This window comes from Zalophus californianus, chromosome 15, assembly GCF_009762305.2.
Source record: "Zalophus californianus isolate mZalCal1 chromosome 15, mZalCal1.pri.v2, whole genome shotgun sequence".
Classification (NCBI taxonomy): Eukaryota; Metazoa; Chordata; class Mammalia; order Carnivora; family Otariidae; genus Zalophus; species Zalophus californianus.
In genome coordinates, this window is record NC_045609.1 from 78,830,818 (window position 1) to 78,853,983 (window position 23,166).

Sequence of the window (23,166 nt, forward strand, 5' to 3'; positions counted from 1 at the left end):
CAGGAAATATACAAGATAAGCCTGGTTCATCTTTTTTAAGATTTATTTATTTCAGAGACAAAGTGAGCAAGCAAGTGGGAGGAGGGGCAGAGGGAGAGACAGAATCCCAAACGGACTCCACCCTGAGCGGAGAGCCTGATGCAGGGCCCAATCCCCGGACCCCAAGATGTGATCCAAGCCAAAGCCAAGAGCTGGATGCTCAATCAGCTGAGCCACCCAGGCTCCCCAGCCTAGTTCATCTTGTAGTGTCAAAACATAAGAAAGCACTTGAAAAACAAAAAGAAACACCCACTGATGGGGTTCTATCAAAGGGGCACAGGGGACGGCTAAAAGAGTTCCCAATGGCCAAAGCTGGAACAATTTGAGCAACAAAATAAAGTAGTATCAGATTACGACCCAAACTACAAAATAAATATCCATGAGTGCACACTACTGTATATGATTGAAAAAATTAATAAATGAGGAAGAAAGACAAATTTCCCATGCAGAAGAAGTCCAAAAAGTTTATGTAAATACTCTGCCCTAAGGGTAAGAGAGCATAACTCCCTCCTGAAGTGTGGGCTACACACAGGAATTCCCTTCCAAAGAGTACAGGTATGGGAGAGGGCTTAAGAGAGTAACTGCACAGGTGATCAAGATCAACAACAGCAAATGGGTGCTAGCAGTATCAGTGATTTCTAAAACTTCCACTGTTATAGTTAAAATGTTGTTTGGGCAATAAATATATCTTTAAACTTTTAAGAGCATCCACCAAGAAGAAGAAGGAGAAGAAGAAGAAGAAGGAGAAGAAAGAAGAAAGAAGAAAGAAGTAGAAGAAGGAAAGAAGAAGTTGTCAAACCCCAATTCTAGCATTCACTGTCACATATACCTTTGCTCTTTAAAAAGCCATGTTTAGGTGCGCCTGGGCAGCTCAGTCATTAAGCGTCTGCCTTCGGCTCAGGTCATGATCCCAGGGTCCTGGGATCGAGACCCGCATAGGGTTCCCTGCTCTGCAGGAAGCCTGCTTCTCCCTCTCCTACTCCCCCTGCTTGTGTTCCCTCTCTCGCTGTGTCTCTCTCTGTCAAATAAATAAATAAAATCTTAAAAAATTAAAAAATAAATAAATAAATAGCCATGTTTATCTCCCTAGAAACAGACACAGTTTGAGGAGTAGAACAGGCAACAGACAGAAGCAAAAAAAAAGGGGGGGGGGGGAGGGAAACTATATCATGTGACAGTAGGAAGGGAAAAATGAAGGGGGGAATCAGAGGGGGAGACGAACCATGAGAGACTCTGGACTCTGAGAAACAAACTGAGGGTTCTAGAGGGGTAGGGGGTGGGGGGATGGGTTAGCCTGGTGATGGGTACTAAGGAGGGCACGTACTGAATGGAGCACTGGGTGTTATATGCAAACAATGAATCATGGAACACGACATCAAAAACTAATGATGTACTGTGTGGTGATTAACATAATATAATAAAATAAAATTAAAAAAAAAACTATACCACCTGAACTGACACCAACACTCTAAACTGTTAATGGACTTGAAGTTGAATCGCCTGTCTCAGAAGCTAGACTGTTCCAAATATGTAATAAGAAATACACAAATTCCTATATATCACTGAATTTTATGAAAACCATCTTTTAGATGTAAGCAATCCCTGAGGCTTATAGGAATGAAGTGCCCTGTCTTTAAAAATAATCAGGTGGGAGAACAACCCAGCAGTGACAGGGAGCCAGAGATAAGCTGTAGTTTGTGCTACATAAGGCGGGGAGTCTATCAAATGTCAGGAAGGCTCCAAGTCAAATGCTAATTGGATGACTTTGAAATGAATCTAAATTCTTCCATAATTTCAGTGTAGCATCATTCTAGGACTCATTAAATCTAATGTGTACATTCATTCACTAAAAAATGTATTTATCAAACACATAATAAGTATTGACTTAACAGGCATTATCTCAATAAGTAAACGACCAAAAGTTTACGTTAACCCTAAATATAAATCAGCCCTGCTTGTTGTACAAGCTTGAAATCTATTTTCCAAACTGCAACTACCTTCTCAGTTTCCAATTTTAATAATTTCATTCATTCCCTGGACCTCCCATTTAATAACCGGCTTCCATTTACTTCACTTGTTTGTCCTCCTGTGAGCCCAGTCACAACCAATGCGGCCTACCACCAGTATTCCCAACTCTCAATGCATGTGGAGTCAAGGGTCTTCTCCATCTGCAAAACCCTATCTATGTATATAGGTATGGGCTGCCTTATAAATACTGAGGAAAGACTAAGTCATACAACTAGCTACTCTGACCCCCACTACATCACAGATGAGGAAACAAGAAATCCAGGAGTCAGTTAACAATACAATGATCATTAAATCATGGAGTTGTAAACTGACATACAAACTAGCCTCCTAGCCCCTAGGTCAATGCTATTTTTATGCTATCCTAAGAAAATCAGCCAATCAAACACATTTAAATATCTTCACTTTTCGAATATCCCTAAGATATCCAAGTCAGTAGTAGGTAAGGCAACATGAAAAACAAAGTATTTCAATGCAGGGTTTTCAACAAGTTTTCTTAAAACTTGTTTTGCTGTATTCCTTTTCTTTCCAGCATGTTTTCTGACAATTAAAATATGAATGATTTCCTTTCCTCCCTGTGGGAGCTTCACTGACCTAATTTTTAAAAACAGATTTAAAAAATGGAAAACAATCTAAGTGAAGGCCGAGAAGAAGCTATTTTCCGAAAAGTACATCTGGTTGCTTCAGCACTACTGATTAATAGTGACTTATGGTTCTCAGTTTGGTAAGTCAATTAATATTTTCAAGTTTTTCCAATATTTTCATGGCGGCTGTGGCAAACAGGTTGAAGGTGAACCTGAATTACTGATTTGTCTTGGCCCTCCGTGAAGAGATGGAGCAGCCAGAGCCCCCAGATCACTCACTTCTGGCCAGGAAATGTGGAAAAAATTCAATGCCTACCTTGTTTCCAATACCATAATCTGAATTGATTTCACTAACATGCTTCATGTCTGTGAACATACACACATCTGTTGAATCAGTATTATCCTTCCACCTGACACAAAACTGCCACAACAGGCTTTCCCTCAAATAAGATCCCTTAGCTCAAATTATTTAACACTAAAACATGGAAAGAATACAGAAATTTAAGGGACAGAGTAAAGGCGGTAAAAAGAGAAAGAACAATAAGTAAATCTGTGAAATCAGAAATAAGCAGAACTCCTGGTTATGTCTCCCCAGTCATTCAACAACATCCTTGAAATCCAGACTCAATGAAGTTTATCATGCCATATGCTTCAATATGCTAGTATTTGGATACCTGTTGGTTTTTATGAGTAGCAACTAGAGATTACCTTTTTTGCAAATGTATGTGTTTTCAGCTAACATAGATTTGTCACTCTCACCCCCACTAGGTCAGAAAGATCCACATCTTATAACAGTCCCTTCACTTAATTCTCCCAGGGGCTCAGTCCCTCAGCATCTAGTCAGTGACTAGTCTATTCTCACTGACTGCCTTGAGAATCCTATTTCAATCCTTGGGACTGTCGCATTTCTTCAACCTCTTACTTTGTTAAAGCCTGTAAATTGTTCACAAAACAAAACGAAATGAAGTGAAATAAAATAAAATAAAGCCTATTAATTTTTAACACTCCGACTGCTACTTAAAAACACAGAAGGTGATACAATTATAGATTATTCAGGAAAATACACACTATTTGGGAAAGAGGAAGTAACAGAGGTGCAGGTATCATGTAAACTGGCAGCTCTCAAACTTCTTGGTCTCCAAATCTCTCTACATACTTGCAAAACTTATTGAGGAAGGCAAGGAGATTTTGCTCATTGAAGATAAGGAATTCAGGAGATATTTATTGTACTAGATATTAAAACTAGTATTTTTAAAATATGTATTTGTTATTTGCTTAAAGATAACAATGAATAACTTAAAAAATAACTACTATATTTCCCAAAACAAAACAAAAATTTAGCTAGAAGAATGGCACTGATTTACATTTCTGGAATCTCTTTAATGTCTGGTTTGGCAGAGGATAGCTGGATCTCATACTTGCTTCTGCACTTGCCGTCATCATGCAGCCTCTGGAAAACATCCCCATATACTCATAAGAGAATGAGAGAGAAAAAGGCTAATAAAATATAATTTTGACCTCAAGGATCCCTTGCTAAGGCTTCAGGGGCTACCAGGAATTGCAGGACATTTTTGAGAGCATTCACATAAATGAATTTTTAAAAATATAGGTAGCGAAGGAGGCTATAAACTGTAAGCCATAAAAAGAAAGGAAGGACGGCAGGCAGAGTGACTTGAGTCCAGGATTTGGAATCAAAGTATCTGGAGTTGAACCCTAACTCCAGTATACACTTTCTGGCTATTTTTCCCTTAGCAAGGCAATAACTACTTTTAAAACTATCTGTTTCTGCATTTTTTTTAAAGTAGGCTCCATGCCCAACGAGGGGTTTAAACTCACGACTCTGAGACCAAGCCAGCCAGACATCCCTCCATTTCTGCATTTTTAAAACAGGAATCCTGAGGCGCCTGGGTGGCTCAGTTGGTTAAGCGGCTGCCTTCGGCTCGCGTCATGATCCCAGGGTCCTGGGATCGAGCCCTGCATTGGGCTCCCTGCTCAGCGGAAAGCCTGCTTCTCCCTCTCCCACTCCTCCTACTTGTGTTCCTGCTCTTGCTGTCTCTCTCTCTGTCAAATAAATAAATAAAATCTTTAAAAAAAAAAAAAAACAGGAATCCTACTACTGCTCACCCTCAAAGGTCATTGTGAAAAACAAATGATAAGGTACAAAGAAAAGCATCTTGCAGACTGTGAGCAAATCTGGGTCAGTTTTTGCTTTTAGTTTTAAGGGGTCTGAATGGCACACCCTAAGAGTTTACATCTGCGAGATTACACCAATAGCTCCTGTAACAGCAGCTATTCAAATTAATAGCAGCTATCTTAATTTCACCCGTAAATCAGTCGTGATGTGACTAACAATATTGAATAGTTTACCTTTCTCATGCTTGCACTTTGCACAGTTCTGGATATGTGAAAGAATAAACAAAGTTACTTCTCAGAAGTTCCTCCATTGCAAAGATTTAGCTGGTAACAGGAAAAAATGTAATAGAGCTCACCACTAGCTATACAAAAGAAAAAGCATCTTAAAGGCTGGGGAAGAAGGACAAGGTTTATGAATGAGCCGGCTCTGCAGGAGGACACCAAAGGCACTCTGCAGAAATGGCATCAATATTGATAGGCCAATTTAGGCTTCTAGTTAAACTGCTCCCCAAATGGGTGTATATGTACTCTGATAAAGTACACCTGTCTCCTGACCCACCTGCCTCCACATACACTAGGCTTAAAAAAACACTGTTAAGACTCAAAGGAGCAGACAAAGGGGGAGTCATGTGCCAGGGACCAGAGGCAGCATTTATTTGCTGGGGAGACTTAACCATGGGTTCAAAGATAGTAATAGGAAAGGTCTTCAGGGACTTTAAGAAAGCAGAGCCTGCACTGTCCTCCCAAGACATCCAAAAGTACCTCTCCCAGACCATGCCTGTTCACACAAAAATCTGCAATTAGACAATTAGTGCCCTGCATCTTTTTTAAACAGCAGTTCATGGAGGCCCCAAAGGAAATCATTTTAAGCACCAGATTAAAAGTCTGCATTGTTTTAAAAGAACTTATTCCTGCAATTTTTTTGCCTTTTGTTAAGTTTCACAAAACACTGCACTGAAGTTTGGATTTATTTAATTTTTTTAAAAGATTTATTTGAGAGAGAGAAAGCACGAGCACGGGTGGGGGGAGGGACAGAGGGCAAGACAGAATCTCCAGCAAACTCCCCGCTGAGCGTGGAGCTGAGGCAGGGCTGGCTCTCAGGACCCCAAGATCATTACCTGAGCTGAAATCAAGAGTTAGATGCTTAACTGGACACTTAACTGACTGAGCCACCCAGGCGCCCCATCGGGATTCATTTTAAAAATAAAAACACAAAGATGTGCTAAACCACTATGATCAAAATTTACCTAATCTCTTAAAAAAGAAAACCCAAACTAATTTGAAAATTTGAAATAATATGGTCTATAATTAAGAAATGAAGAAAATAAGTGAATTTAAGTTGGAAAATACAAATAGCAATGCTCATGGTGATATGTCATGCAATGATTTAAAAATCAAATGTAACCAACTCCTAATTAGTTGGCAATCAGTACACTAAAGATGGCCACCAACTTAACACAGTTCCCGGCTCATCGCTATATTATATGGTAGATATAATGACAAACTACCTGGAAGACTCCAGCCCTGTTTCTAGTTATGTCCAAAAGTATGTGAAATTAAAAATACTTTAAGGATCAATTTTGAGAAAATACATGGTGATTGGACATGTAGTTCCCACCAAAGAACATTCCACTTTCCTCTAATCAGAATCCTCTAAATGTCCAGGAAAAGGAAAACCTCTCCATAACCATGCACTTCCATTCACTGACACAACACTCAGGCAGTTCTTCTGGGCGGTTAGAGAATGGTACTTAACACAAGGTCTGCTTTTAATGAGTACTTGTTCCCCTGGCAAAAACCCCCCTCCTACCAAGACAACTGTAGCCTTGAACTAGCTGGGAACATTACCTGATGGGTTTAGCTACCAATAGCATTGTAATCACCACCACCAAGAAATATTTTGTCTTTCTAGGTTACTTTTTGGGGGCTGATTCTGACAGTAACAGAAACTGAGTACTCTGATTTGATATCCTGCTGGATGTCAACATTTTACAACCCAGCTTACATTATAGGAGACAAATTTATTGATCCTAGCCTTCAAAATATTCAATTATCTTAGGTATAAATTAAATAATGTTAATTCTGTAACAAGATTGTACCAAAATTATTTGTCTATGCAGGCTTATTCTGATATTATTTCCAATCACCACTTATATTTCAATTCAGACAATAACATTTAAGTGATGCTAATGAAAAAAAGTGCACATAAAAAGTTATATTTTCTTTTACTGTATTTTAAGCAACACTTTCTCTGCTCATAAAGCATATAAAAGTTAATTTTATTAAGTAATAAAAACGACTTAATTTTTATAGCCTTAAAATTAGGAAGAATTCCTATCATGTCCTTATTCGCACAATTCTCTCAAGTTGCTACACAGTACTTTATACCAGGTAAACCTCTAAATGCCTCAATTTTATCAGAATCCCTGAGTTGATGAAGATTAGCTGGTCATCGGAGAGGAACAAACTACACCAACTGCCTCAATTTCTGTTGATAATCTCGATAAACAATTCAGTAGCATCTAACTTAAAAATTTTAATCAGCTCCTATTGACTATGTCCAGGACACTGATACCATGACAACCTTTGTGCACTTCCAAATTGGGAGAAAGAACCAAATTAAACAAAATTGTAAAAAAAAATAAGCTAATTACGGTCCATTCATATGAAGAACTATTATGTAGTAAATAAAAACTACTATTACCAAGAACTTGTAATAACATTATAAACATTTCGGGGTGCCTGGGTGGCTCAGGTGTTAAGCATCTGCCTTCGGCTCGGGTCATGATCCCAGGGTCCTGGGATCGAGCCCCGCATCAGGCTCCGTGCTCGGCGGGAAGCCTGCTTCGCCCTCTCCCTCTTGCCCCTGCTTGTGTTCCCTCTCTCACTGTCTCTCTCTGTTAAATAAATAAATAAAATCTTTAAAAATAAATAAATAAACACTTCTCCAAGTGAAGACAATATAAAGTGTCACGTATGATCCCAACCATATGCAAAATTTCTCTCTCTCTACATGTGTGTAGGGCACACACAAACTTATAAAGATGGGGAAAAAAATCAAGTCCTGTCAGTACAGGGTTCATGGATGATACATATTCTCTTCTCCATTTATTTTTAATAAAAATGCAATATTGTATAATCAAGAGTTTTAAAAACTGAGGTTGAAGAATTATTAGCATGTATTAAAAAGACACAGTGGTATCTGAAATTTGATAAAGGCCAAAAAAAAAAAAAATGGGTGTTCTCTTTTCATTTATTTTTTATTTAAATTCAATTTAGTTAACATATAGTGCATACAGTGTATTATTAGTTTCAGGGATAGAATTTAGTGATTCATCAGGTGCATATAACACTCAGCTCTCATTACATCAAGTGCCCTCCTTAATGCCCCTCACCCAGTTACCCCATCCCCCCACCCCTCCTCCCCTCCAGCAACCCTCAGTTTGTTCCCTAGAGTTAAGAGTCTCTTATGGTTTAAGTGCAGTTCTGGGCTTGATTTTCTATTGACTGGGTTATTTTACAATTTGGCTGGGGCAGAGGTTAACTTAAAGATTTCTGCCCAGTGGAACAAGTAACCCAAAAAGTTACAGTTTAATGCCCTGTAACTCAGTAATCAGTTGTTTTTATCTAACTTAGCAATCTCATCTCAACCTCTTATTAAATTGTGTGTGTATCTCAGTATCTGTATTTTCACAAATGCTCCTTGCACCCGTTTTAATGTGTTACTGGTTCTTGCACTAATTAATGAGTCAAATAAAATTTGACATGTGTTCATGCTCTATTTGTATGGTTATCATGCTTTTACCTTTCTGAAAATGTAGTTTAATAGTTTTGGAGTTGACCTACTGAGAAGCTCAAGTGAAAACTTAATGGAGCTAAGAAACACGCCAGGGCCCTTCACAGCCTGTCTTTTCTTGACTCTCAAAGTCATTCCCACAGAGCAACAGAGCTCCAACTGTGCTGTGTTTCTCTGTCTTTTTCTCCCTCTCCACTAAGTGTGTGCTTTTGTTTTTGTTTCTGATTCTCCTACGACCAGTAAGTTATCCCCACTAGTGGCAACAATAGTTAGGTTTGGTTTATGGTCTGTTGGATGAATGATGTAGATCTATTCTCCACTGAGTGAGAGGAGACAGAGTTTATTAGGTTTTTTTTTGTCTGTATATTCATGAGTTCAATCAATTAAGGAGAACAGCTCTTTGAGATCTGAACCCATGAGTTTCTGTGTTTACATGTGACCTGTAGCTCAAGTTGCAGAACTGGAGCTCAGAGCTCTAAGTGTCTATGAATTTGTGATTCAGAAAAGTCTTCATTTCTTATTGTATGTGAAACGTTTTCCTGCCTTCAGAGGGTATTAATGAATCATACCATCACATTTCCTTATTAGAGGAGCTCTATAAAACTGATTTATAGACACAAGTAAACATTTATACAAATCAAATATTCTCCAAATTCTTAGAAAATAAACTCCTTACAGAAACTGCTAGCTCAGAAACATTTTTAAAATATATCAAACTGGCTTAATAATTTTGGTTTAAGAAAGAAAAAAGGGGGGCACCTGGGTGGCTCAGTTGGTTAAGCATCTGCATTCAGCTCAGATGATGATCTCAGGGTCCTGGGATGCAGTGCTGTGCTGGGCTCCCTGCTCAGTGGGGAGTCCGCTTCCCCCTCTCCCTCTGTTTCCCTCCCTCCCCCTGCTTGTGATCTCTCTCTCTCTCAAATAAATAAAATCTTAAAAAAGGAAAAAGGGTCTATCTTTTCTCAGATTTATTAGTATTAGGTATAATATATGAATAGGTTTTTTAAATAATATGAGTTTGTTTTCTAATGAAGAGTCTAAATTTCTAAAACCACTCACTGGTTTATTAATCAAAAAAGTTAACATCATTCCTACATAATGCTCATGATTTTGAAACATGCAAATTTGTGTTAGACTGAATTAAATTATAATTCTGACATTGAAAAATATTTTTAAATTGTGGTAAAATACACATAACATATACCATTTTCAGCATTTTTGAGTGTACATTCACAGGTGCAACCATGGCCACTAACCACCCACAGAACTTTGTCAGCATCCCAAACTGAAACTCTGTATCCACTAAACAGTAACTCCTCAGCCCCTGGGAACCTCTGTTCTACTTCCTGTCTCTATGAATTTGCCTACTCTAGCTACTTCAGGTAAGTGTAATCACATAGTATTTGCCTTTTTGTGACTGGCTTATTTCACTTAGCATTATGTCCTCAACGTCCATCCATGTCATAGCCTATGTCAGAGTCTCCCTCCTTCTTAAGGCTGAATAATATTCCATGGTGTGCACACATCTTGTTTCTCTCTTCATCAGTTCATAGACACTTGGGTTGCTTCTACCTTTTGGCTATTGTGAACAATGCCTCTATGAACACTGGTTTACAATATCTGTTTGAGCCCCCGTTTTCAATTTTTTTGTGAATATACCTAAAAGAGAAATTGCTGGATCATATGGGAAATAGATTTTTAATTTTTTAAGGAACAGCCACTCATCTCCCATAGAGGCTGCACCATTTTACATGACTACAAACAATTCACAAGGGTTCCAATTTCTCCACATCCATGCCAACATTTACTGTTTGCTCTATTTTTGATAACAGCCATCCTAATGGGTGTGAGGGTGGTATCTTACTGTGGGTTTCATTTGCAGTTCCCTAACGACTAGTCATGTTGAGCAACCGACAAACTTTTTTATATATTACGTTTTATGGTGGCTTAAACATAACTTCTAAGATTCTTAAATAATTTTAACATGTGGATTAATATAAATTAACAAATGTAATAAACAATCTTTGGATAACTAAGTAGATTCTAAGAAAGAATGAACACTAAAACAATGAGCATAGTATTTATAAATTTGTCCTGCTTATTTATATATGCTATAGAATGACTATATCTTTGGGTCATGTCAATAAACACGTTCATCCTTGCTACTCTGAGAAGATGTAAAAGGGATGCATAAGAAATTTGTGATGTTTGTATTTATGCACTTTCCCAGTCTGCTAAAATGCTTACATAATCAGGTAGTTCTCAATGACCTACCTCCCAGTTTCGAGAACCCAAAGCTATTACTTTATTAAAAGATATAATTCATATGTACCATACTAAAGGCAGAAATGAGAGAGAAATACATTTGGGTATGCAAGGTAACAGGATAACACTTGTTTTTATACAAGAGAGTGAGGAGAATTGTTCTAAGTGTCAGCTTGCTTCAGAACATGATAAAAAGCACAGTGAAAGACAAAACTGGAGGGACAACAGCTAGTACTAAGTTGAGGGAAGTGTATTTTATTTGCCTAGTTTATAATGCCTGAGTCTGAAAGGAAGCTACAGCCGACCCTTGAACAACGTGGGGGTTGGGGCACCAACACCCCCCAGCCAGCACAGTCGAAAATTCACAAATAACCTTTGACTCCCAAAAACTTAACTACTAACAGCCTGCTAGTGACAGGAAACATAACTGATAACAGAAACAGTCAATTATTTTGTGTTATATGTATTAGATTCTGTGTTCTTACAATAAAGGAAGCTGAAGAAAATATTAATAAAATCATAAGAGAAAATACATTTATAATACTGTACCATAAAAAAAAAATCCATGTATTAGTGAATCACAGTTCAAACCTGTATTGTTCAAGAGTCAACTGTACAAAATATGTTAAAATGTTGGCTGAGTTCACTCAGTTTGAGGGAGCTCTTCATTTGAGATCCCTTACTCACTTTAAAAATGAAAAAGTGAGAGTTGGGGTGATAAAGGGGCTTGTCCAAGGTCACAAGACCCATTCAGAGGAATGAGAAGGACCCAAACCTGGAATTCTCAACTTTCGGTTCAGTGTTTTTCTCACTGGACACTGCTTCTGTGGTACCCCCCACGTCAGAACATAATCACAATACAGTAACATGTTCTATTTAATGTAATGAATTAAGATACTTCAGCAACTTACTAAGCCAAAGGATGAATCAAGAAATATATTTCTCAATGACATAATTCTTAGGAAATGAAATGTTTCAAAGCAAGCAAAAAAGTTTACCCTAATATTTATAACTTAAAACTAGAAGCACTGTGATGACAAAAATTTAGAGCTTAAATCATTGAGGAATGGTTTATAGTAAATGTGTTTAATAAGTGTGACAGAAATAAGAAAGGAACAATTTTTGCATTTCTATCGCAGAATACATAAAAATTAAGATGTTAATCTGTTAACTGTTTTCTTTACTTTGACATTTCTTTATATTTTTAAATCCTAACTATCCAACAAAAAGACTTTTAGTGAGGCATCACAAAACACAAGGAAAAGTAACAGAACCCCAAACTTCACAATTCTACAGATTAGTCAATATTTATTGAACACTACAACACCTTAGAATTAAGAGTAACTATCTTAATGAAATTTACTTAATGTCAATTCAGTCTGAGACTTGCTGGAAAAGCATCCCCCCAATGACAACCCAACCTGATATTTTTATTTAGAACTGAATGACTGCAAACATCAAACAAGACTGACATCCCCATGGAAACTAATCCACCACAGGATTTACCATTCAAACGTTTTCTGAAGCATTCATGCACATTTAATGGGTAATGAAAATAGTCAAGGCAGATGACCCTAATTTTGAACACAGCTGAAAGATCCTTTCAATGCAAACCACTATTGCTAAAGGAAGACTGATCTGGCAAAGAGGTACCTGCAATGGACTTCAATTTTAAGATGCCTAAACTAATCTAAGCTCCATGCCAGAAAAATCTTCAACAAGGAAATTTATGGCATTTTTCTCTTTAAGGTCTGGTTTTCTATTCTAGTAAGCTTTCTCTTATTCTCAGAATAAATTCTGATATTTTTATCATAGGAGATTGGTTTCCAGGAAAAGACTTCCAGTTTATACAATTTCACTATAAAACATAAGGTTTCAAATAACATTGGCTCAGCTATCATGTGATATCCAGAAGCAAACTGGAGGTAAGTTCATGTATTCAACCAGCACTTACTGAGTGCCTGTGTGAGCCCAGGGAATACTATTCTGACTATCACATAAGAGATGTTTAAGCCCTACTTACTGAAGTAAATAAAGGGCAAACAGGAATAGCTTCGGTTCAACCGATTCTTCGTCAGCAGCCTCAGGAGCAGTCCCACCCCAGCCACAACTGCCCAACAGCCTTCAGACCTAACCGAATGGGAGACCAATCAAATGATAATCCCAATGAGTTGGGGGATCTGGCTCCAGAATTCTAACTGGTGCCTCTGCCCAACACTACTCTGCCTGATTCTACAGTATAGGGGACTCAGCCCGAAAACTACATGACTCTTCCCCAACCCATGAAACTAGAAAAAACATCTCCCTTTTGCCCAGTGGATCAAGCCACAGCCTAGCTTTCCTTTTCTAATCATTCAATACCAATAGCAGCCTGACAGCCATTCTCTGAGATCTAGCCCCTGTTCAGATACCTCTGTTTGCCCAAGTCCTGGCTCTCCACACACAGCTGGTGCTCCCAGGCCCCAGACCAGACAGCAGGTCACCCGGCTGAACCCTCTTCCTACGCTTCTCTCCACGGCTCTCCAGTTCAGGCCAGCTCTCTGGCTACCAGATCCTCAGCATTCTCCTTGTTTGGTAAGATTGTTTTAACTCCCCTCCCAAGTTTAACAGCTCAGTCTTCTCCATTTCACCCCTCCACTACTACCTCTACAAGCCCCCTTCAATTCTAACAAGACCCGGTTTGGGTAACAGCCATTCCCTCTTCCAATTTCTGGCCACTGGAGATATCTTGACATCTCTTGACCAGAGCCACCCCAAGCAATGATCCTTCATTTGCTTGCAGACTGAAGAGATGGTTAGGTTTTTATGGTCCTTTTTTTTTTCTGCTGCTACCTGCAGCTTGCAATCAGTGCACATACACACACCCAGATGTCCACATTATTCCAGTCTATCACAGAGCTCTAAGTGAGAAGCAAAGTAGCTCTCAACTTCAAAAAGAGCTTAGAAAGATGGTTTTACAAGCTATCAAAAAATACTAATGGCTAACATTTAAAATTAAGAGTATTAACTACATAGCTAATATTTAAATATTTCCTAAAGCACATCTATTTCAATATGTAATACTATCTTGGGGAATAGTAAAACTGCAAACACTACACTACAGGGATGAAGTAAGGCAGCAAGATATCAAGCTGAATCCAATCTTTTCTACAATATTTTAGAAAATTAAAGGATGAAGGGATCCCCTGGGTGGCTCAGTCATTAAGCATCTGCCTTCGGCTCAGGTCATGATCCCAGGGTCCTGGGATCGAGCCCCGCATCGGGCTCCCTGCTCCACAGGAAGCCTGCTTCTCCCTCTCCCGCTCATCCTGCTTCTGTTCCCTCTCTCGCTGTGTCTCTCTCTGTCAAATAAATAAAATCTATAAAATAAATAAATAAATAAATAAAGGATGAAGAAATGATATACGCCTTTTTCCCCCAGCTTTATTTACACACGATAAAATTCACCCGTTTTAAGTGTAAAATTCTGCGTATTTTTAGCAAATTTATAGAATTGTGGAATCATCACCACAATCCAATTTGGGATCATCTCTATCACCCCCAAAACTCCCATGAGACCCTTTGTATTAAGCCTCCACTCTTATCTCTAATTCTATTGATCTCCCTTCTGACTCTCTCAATTTCCTTTTTTTGGGTAATTCATTTAAACTGAAACACAATATGTAGCCCCCTGTGTCTGGCTTCTTTCACATCATGTTTGCAAGGTTCACCCATGTTGTAACCTATATCCTAACTGGTGCCTGTTTACTGCTCAACAGTATTCCACTGTATGGATGGACATTTATCCACTTACCAGTTGACAGACATTTGAATTATTTCCAGCTTTTGGCCATTATGAATAATGCTACTATGAACATTCACATCCAAGTCTTTGGATGTATATTTTCATTTTGCTTGGGTATATTCCTATCTTGAATATTTTGAGGAAATGCAAAACCATGGCTATACCATTTTAACAACCCCACCCCAATGCAGAAGGTTGCCAGTTTCTCCACACCTTGCCAACACCTGTTACTGTCTTTTGATGACAGCCATTCTAGTGGGTTTGTGGTGGTATCTCTTTGAGGTTTTAACCTGCATTTCCCTAATGGATGGTGAGCATCTTTTCGTGTCCTTATTAACCATCTGTATGTTTTCTCTGGTGAAAGATATAATCAAGTCTTTTGCCTATTTTCTAACTACACTGCCCGTCTTATTATTATTGAGTTATGAGTTCTTTCTGTTATTGAGTCTAACAATTCCAGTTTGATCAGAGATGATTTCAATCCTTTTCAATTACTGAGATATGCATAATGGTACAGCCTCTGATCTGTCTTAGTAAATGTTCCCTGTGTACTTGAAAAACTACGTATCATTATTGGGTGTAGTGTTCAATAGAGGTCAATGAAGTAAAACTATGCGATGGTGTTGTTCACATCCTCTATGGTCCTTCTAGTTTTCTAATTGTTCTGTCAACTATGGAGAAAGTTGTCCCAAAGTCTCCAACTATAAGTGTGGGTCGGACTCTTTCCCCTCTCAGTTCCACTGGTTTTTGCTTCATGTATTCCTGGGCTCTTATTATTGTCTCACATTTTGGATTACCATGTCTTTATATGATGAACTGACCACTTTATCTCTATGAAACATCCCTCTTCCTTTCAGATACAAGCCTTTGCCCTAAGTCTACTTTGTCAGATACGAATATAGTCACCCCAACTTTCTTATGATTAGCATTTGCATGATTTGCCTTACTCTGGCCTTTTACTTTTAAATGATCCATGTCTGCACAGTTAAGAGAGTTTGCTTTTTTTTTTTAATCGAATCTGATAATCTCTTTTTTAATTTTGTTTTTTATTTGAAAGAACGAGAGAGAGAGAGAGAGACAGCACATGAGCAGAGGGAGAGGGAGAATCAAGACTCCCCTGCTGAGCAGGGAGCCCAACGTGGGGCTCAATCCCAGGACCCTGGGTTCATGACCTGAGCTGAAGGCAGACACTTAACTGACCTAGCTACCCAGGCGCCCCAATCTCTGACTTTTAATTGGAGTGTTTGGATAGCCACTGGCCATATGTGGCTGCATAAGTTAACTCAAATCTTAAAAATTTAAAATTCAGGTGCTAAAAAGCTCAGTACCTACGTAGGACCACTAGCTACATACATGCTTGAGACAGTGTAGATATAGAACATGTCGATATAGCAGAGTCCTGGTTCAGATCATTTATATTTAATGTAATCAGTAGGGCTGGATTTAAGTGGACATCTTGCTATTTGCTTTCTATCTGTCTCACTTGTTCTTTGTTCACCTTTCCTTCTTTTTCTGCCTTTCATGAGACTGTTATCATGGCAGTTATTTTCCCTACTGACTTAACAACTGTATCTCTTTGTTTTTAAGGCTGCTCTAGGACAGTAGTTTTCAATAGGGAGCCAATTTACCCCTTTGGGACATTTGGCAAAATCTGTAAACATTTTGTTTCAACTTAGGGGGAGGGTGCTACTGGCATCTATTGGGTAGAAGCCAGAGATGTTGCTAAGCATCACACAATGCACAGGAGAGCACCCACAAGAAAGATTTAACCGATCCAAAATGTCAACAGTGCCAAGCTTGAGCAATCTTGCCCTTGGGTTTACAAAATACATCTCGAACTTATCACTTCATGTAGTGCAAGAATCTTATAGCATTACCAGAGGGGATGGGGGGTTGGGTGAAACAGGTGATGGGGACTAAGGAGGGTACCTGTTGTGATGAGCACCGGGCAATGTATGGAACTGTGGAACCACTATATTGTATATCTGAAACTAATATGACACTATGTGTTAACTAATTAGAATTAAAATTAAAACTTTTAAAAGAAGAATCTTATAGCAGTATTATTTCATTTTCTCCTTCCTATCTTATTATTGCCACATACCAACAGCTGTGATGTTGAGCTCAACCAATGTACCTCTCCGGGCTCAATTTTCCTTAGAACAAAACTGGGAATATCTACCTCACAGACATTCTGTGAGAATTAAAACTACATAAGCAAAGAGCTTAGCATAGTACCCATCCACTATAGGTGCTAACATCTCGATGTTATTATGATACCTGTTGAATGAAGGAAGATTGGAATTGATCTGAAATGAAACAGAAGGACATACCTGAACAGAAACCTAAGCCACCTACATTCACACGTGGTGAAATGTCTTACAAACACCTCTCCTGTAGCTCTCCGCCTCCGAAATGCCGACAAGACTGCACCCTACTGGACTGGCTGGCAAAGCGTGATTCGGGAGAGAATTTCAAGAATCTTTTAGCCTCTGATATATAATCCCCTTTATTTACCTACATTTAATTGAAGACATCTGTAGGTGGTGCCACACAAAATGTAATTCAGACTTAGAAATGTCAATAAAAATGTCTGTAAGGGAGAGGTCCGATGTAAACCTAGCAGGGGAGTGCACATCAGCAGCCACAGAGCCACATGAAATTAGGAATATAATGGAAATATGTTGCCTGACTTGACGAGGTGATAAAAGCTCTTTTCCCATAAAGCTTAATGAGCTCTATTAGTCTTCAGCTTACAGGAATGTAAAAGGGTCAGCCCCACAGAGGGAAGTAACTGACTCTCCACACATGGCTCCATTCAAATGACAGCAGATCAAATTACTGATGTAATTACTATAACCTGACAATTTCGTTAGATTCATGTGGCAGTTAACTGTTTAGGACTTACAACAAAGGGACATGGTTCATTCATACTAGTTTTGTGAACAAAGTGAAGTTTAGAGTATTCTTCATTTTCAACTGCAAGTCTCATGTATTTTACGGTCTCTACCAGAATTATTTTTCTTTTCTTTTTTTTAAAGACTTTATTTATTTGACAGAGAGACACAGCCAAAGAGGGAACAGAAGCAGGGGGAGTGGGAGAGGGAGAAGCAGGCCTCCCGCCAAGCAAGGAGCCCGATGCGGGGCTCGATCCCCAGGACCCTGGGACCATGACCTGAGCCAAAGGCAGACGCTTAACGCCTGCGCCACCCAGGCGCCCCGAATTATTATTTTTTTTAATCAAAATTAGGGAAGGTGTTTGGGTATTTATCGTATGTGTAATTTTCCTTCTCCAGCTAAAACATAAGCTTAATGGCAAAATTAAACATTTGGGACTCCTAACACTCTCTTACTTTGGCTTTGCTTTGGCTCACAGGCAAAGGAGGTGGCAAAGGAACAGAATCCTGAGCTCAGCGCTGTTGGAAATTTGGGGGATAGCAGCCACTAACTACGCCATTAGGCAGCCCCTGCAAAATTCCAGACTAGAAAAATTTCAACAGAAAGCCCTCAAGGTATTCCCCAAATACTTCAAGCAAACAAAAGCACATTGGTCATCTCTAATTTTGATTTTTTTTTTTCCTTTCCCCATGTCCATAAGCTCAGTAAGAAAAGAGATTTAAACAAGGTAAAACACCACTCCGGATCATTAAGTGGAAAAAGCAGATCAGACAGAAAATGACAGAAACTATCACTAAAATTTGATCATACTTTCCCTCTACTGTTCACCAAAGATTAAAGCTTCTGCACACAGATTCTCAATATTTAGCCAGATGTAATTAAAAAACTGTTTGGTACAACTCTAGCTGTACAGATGGTAAACTCCAAGCCCTATCTACACCAGAGAGCATCCAAAGATAAAAAAGACAAAGATCCTGATCTTAAGTAGCTATAATCTTGCTAGGAAGACCGTTAACCATATTGAAACATAAATATTAAGCCTTGTGTGTTTTTAGCTGACCACTGCCAAATTATGGGTAAAATCCTGTTACTTGCAGCCTCAGCCCCACCTGGCTTATTCATTCATCCAACCATTCAGCAAATATTTATCCAGTGCCTCCACTGTACTATTTACTATACTAAAATCAGAAACACAAGGAAGCAAGAAAAACAGGGTCCTCTCTCATTGGGCTTACATTTGAGAAAAATCCATTAGTGAGGTCTATTTAGAAGGATTTTTGCCATTGTTAACACTGCCCCAGTAGTGCAGTGGACATCAAGAGCCAGCCTCCTTATTCACTCCATTTCCAGGTAAGCCAATCCAGCCTAAACGTCTTCTGCTCAAAACCATTCTTCCTGGTTACTCCACGAAGCTCTTGCTGAAATCAGAGTTCAGCTTTAAACCTTATCAGCATTCTCTTCACCTAAACTCCTGCAATTTCTCCCTACCCACCTTTTTCCCCCAAGACTAGACCCTGTTTGCACGTCCATCAGAGACTTGCCTGATGTACTTTCCAAACACTGACTACAAAAGTCACCACTAAAAACCTACCAAGGTATCTCTTCCCCCCATTGTGGCTCCTTCATGGAAGAGCAAAGGGTGAAACAATTTAACATCTTGTGTATCTTCTTAATTAATTTCTGTATGCTTAAATTATTTTTAAACTGAGATCTGCATGTATAATCTTGCATCCTACTTCGTTCACTGTTTTGTTCATTAACACATACTCATGAACATGTATATGCATAAATCCCAATTTTAATGGCTGTAGAGTGTTCTATCCATAATATGGCTGTCTATACCATTATTTACTTGACCTCCTCCTACTGCTGGACATTTAGACTGTTTATAAATTTTTTGCCATTATAAATAATGCTGTTAGGGCACCTGGGTGGCTCAGATGGTTAAGTGTCTGCCTTCGGCTCAGGTCATGATCTCCAGGTCCTGGGATCAAGCCCCATGTCAGGCTCCCAGCTCAGCAGGGAGCCTGCTTCTCCTTCTCCCTCTGCCTCTCCCCCGCTTGTGCTCTCTCTGTCTCTCTCTCAAATGAATAAGTTAAAAAAAAAAAAAAATCTTAAAAATAAATAAATAAATAAAGCTGTAATAAACATTTATGCAAGTTTTGTCCTCACTTCTGATTATTTCCCTGGCAGTGATTCTTAGACTAAAATTAGTCAGGCACACAACCCACAGGTATGAATTTATATAGGGTGTTTAATGTAGATAACCAAACTGATTTGTGTATAGGAGAAAGTTTAAAAACATCCCATCCCATCATACCATCCTAAGCATTCATTAAAAAAAAAAAAAATTCTGGGCACCTGGGTGGCTCAGATGGTTAAGCGTCTGCCTTCAGCTCAGGTCAGGATCCTAGAGTCCTGGGAATGGGTCCCGCATCAGGCTCCCTGCTCCTTGGGAGCCTGCTTCTCCCTCTGCCTCTCTCTCTCTCTCTCTCTCTCTCTGTCTCTCATGAATAAATAAAATCTTTAAAAAAAAAAATTCTAAACAGGTAAGCAAGCATTTATCATTGTTCTTTTAAACTACACTTCTTTGATTACTTACAAGGTTAAACTCTTAAAACATTTATTATCATTTGTATTTCACCACACTATCTCATAAAATCCAACGAAAAATTATGGGAAAGAAAATAGTACATTTTAAAATTGATTCCAGGAGATCATTAAGTATAATAACCTTGTTATCACACTTTCCCCAAACTGCCTTTTAACTATGTATGTTTTCATGAACAAAATTATGGATTTTTAACAGAAGCAAATCTTATTTTTATTTTTCCATCCTTTCCTTTGTGATACTTCCCATTCTGCTATGCTTAAAAAATGCTTCAAATGAAGAGTAAGTTGTATAATTTATACTGTCTTCAAATTTCTTACGGTTTGCTTTTATTGTTTTCGCCCTAAACTTTACTTAAAATTCTATGTGACAGGCATTGTGTTCAGTGTTTGCCACACACTATTTCATTTCATTTTAATAACTATAAAGTATTACCATTTCCATCTTTAGATTAACCAAAAGATGAAATGACTTGCTCATAGGCCAACCAAGCCTCTGACATTTCAAAGCCCAGAGTCTGTCCAAACAGCTTCGTTTCCCCCTTGATCCTGGATATTTAGAAAATGTGACCAAACTTGGATGGTACTCTCTGGCCTCGTCAGTTTCCCCTGGCAATCATCAAACTGGTCTCTACGAGTATTTAATGTGCTAGGCTGGGCTACACCATACACCCACAACGTTTCAGTAATTTCATGAACACAGTGTTACTGAAGCAGAACAGGGAACACTGGCTCTGTATGGAGAGGTGCAGGAGGGCCAGGCAGTGGACAAAACCTGGAGGCTCAACCTGGAGAGGGATAGGATTTGAACAAGCTGGGAATGGGGGAAGGGAACATAAAGTGCAATAAACAGAAGCAAAAGGAAGGACAGGGGAAAGGCAGAGAACAGTGTCTTATTGTGTGGGGCTGCAGTACATACAGCCCAAGAGGAAAATACAAAATATCACTAAGGTTTGAGTAGCGCTTTATTTATTGAACTCACTTGAACTCATGACCCTGGGATTAAGACCTGAGCCTGATCCACCCAGGTGCCCCTGAGTAGCACTCTAAAAACGCTGCCATGTCCACTGCTTCATCGGAAAGGTAAGAATTATCATTTGCATTTTAAAGATAAGAAAACCCAGACTCAGGGAAGTTGCGATTTGCCCAGTGTGACAACTAAGGGAAGGCATGCTCTGAAAACCAGCTTTGGTTCTGAGTGCAAGCATCTCTACTCCGCGGCCTCCTCTCCCCTCCTCCTTCCTCAAAGCCTCACCCATTTGTGTCAACTCAAAGGTCAGCTGCTTTCCTAAATATCTTTATCTCACAATGTTGTCACCGGGAGTCTCAGCTCTACCCTGCAGAACTATTATAAGGACTCAAGGTAGAAGTGAATGATGCACTGAGAGAAGGGGAGGGGAAGGCAGGGGAGAGGAGCGGGGAGAAAGGGAGGGAGGGAGGAGGGGGCGGAGAGCGAGACAGAGGAAGGGAGCATGCGTGTGTTTAAGAAAAGCTCAGTAACAGGTAAGTCCTTTGCTCTTCCCTCATCAAATCTGGGGTTTGAAAAAGTGCTCCCAAACCAACGGAAACTTGCCTGACAACATCCCCCCCACCCCCTTGACTCCTGCAGCTCTTGGTTACCGGTTAACAGCCAGGGCAGTTAAGACAGAATAAGGCTAGTGTCAACAGTTAGGAAGGAAGCAGATACAATAAGGCTCTTTACAATGCAAGACTGATTTCAGTTTACTCAAAAAAAAGAAAATGTTCTTAAAAAGAAGCAATGACCTGTTATGAAGGTGAGCAGTTTTATAACTTAACAGGAATTCTTATTCTAAACAAAGTCTGTATTCATCTCCTTACCATTATTGAAGAGTATGTGTTAAAACAAAATGATCACCTCTAATTTACCAAATAAATGCCTAACAAAACATACCAACAGTGGCGTCCAATTAGTGATCCTAGTATTAAGGTCAGGGAGTAAACTCTTACCTCCAGAGGTGAGCTGCAAAGGAACCTTGTGAACTGAAGAGTCACATTTGAATATCAGGATCAGTTTCATCAATAAATGGGAAGCAAAAGACAACAAAAAAGGAAAAATTATTATTACATATCTTTTCACTAACAGCATATAAAGTAAACTTTAAAGTCAATAAAATTAATCTTTTTGATACACTGTGTGGTTCATCCAGAGTATAGAAAAGTTCAATCTAGCCCACAGTTAGTATTTGAATTAGTTGAAATAAAATCTGCATAAAATCTATATAAAAATGAATTAAAGCACAACAAATTAGTCTTAAAAGCTTTCATTTTTTAAGGTTTCCCCTTACAACCCCTACATAATAAAACAGCCTCCAAGGGAGGAGTTAGCAATCTTCCTGACAATGAATGCCACAGGCAAAATTAAGTAAAGGCCAAGAGAAGGAAAAGATAGAAACCAAAGGGGAACCAAGAAAAGAAACAAAAAGTCAAGAGCAGGCGAGGAGGCTGGGCGAGCAAGAGTGAGGGAAGGGGAGTCACCTCCACACCAGTGCCTGGCCCCAGCGTTCACCCCTCACTCAGCCTTTCTCTTTCTCAGCTCACATGCATCCTTATTCTATCATCTCTTTCTCTGACACATGCCGAGGCTGTGTCAGTTTCATCTGAAACTAAGTGTTATATATGCCATTTCTCAGCATTTAAATAAAAAAACACAAATTTTGGCAGAGTAGGGAAGAGCCAGGAGCAAATAACAAAGCAAACTGCAGGTTAGCTCTGAAACGAGGACTGTCACATAACTCCATATATATTCATGATGATAATTCATATTTTTAGATGTTATTTATAAAATCAACATTTCAAATCCTTTGAGAGTTACTGTAATAGTAAAATACCCAAGTAGTATAAACTATTGATCTTTCTGAATGCAAAATAACAATAAAATAGGCCTGTTTCCAAGCACTCTTGAACTTCCTCTCCACAACAAAGCTAGTTAGTACTCACAGGGAATACAAATAATTTGATTCTCTTTTAGAGATACACTTGAAATATTTCCCAATGAAATTACATGATGTCTG

At 38.9% G+C, this 23,166-nt stretch overlaps 1 protein-coding gene across 8 annotated transcripts in view; it reads right to left on the reverse strand.

Moving 5' to 3' along the window:
- The window catches only part of ATE1 (arginyltransferase 1), a 180,571-nt gene that overhangs the window by 98,131 nt on the left and 59,274 nt on the right, over positions 1-23,166 (reverse strand). For all 8 annotated transcript variants that reach the window (XM_027596192.2, XM_027596197.2, XM_027596199.2 and 5 more), the window contains one exon: positions 22,103-22,135. In XM_027596192.2, the coding sequence (XP_027451993.1) occupies positions 22,103-22,135 (33 nt within the window). The remainder of the gene's footprint in view (positions 1-22,102; positions 22,136-23,166) is intronic.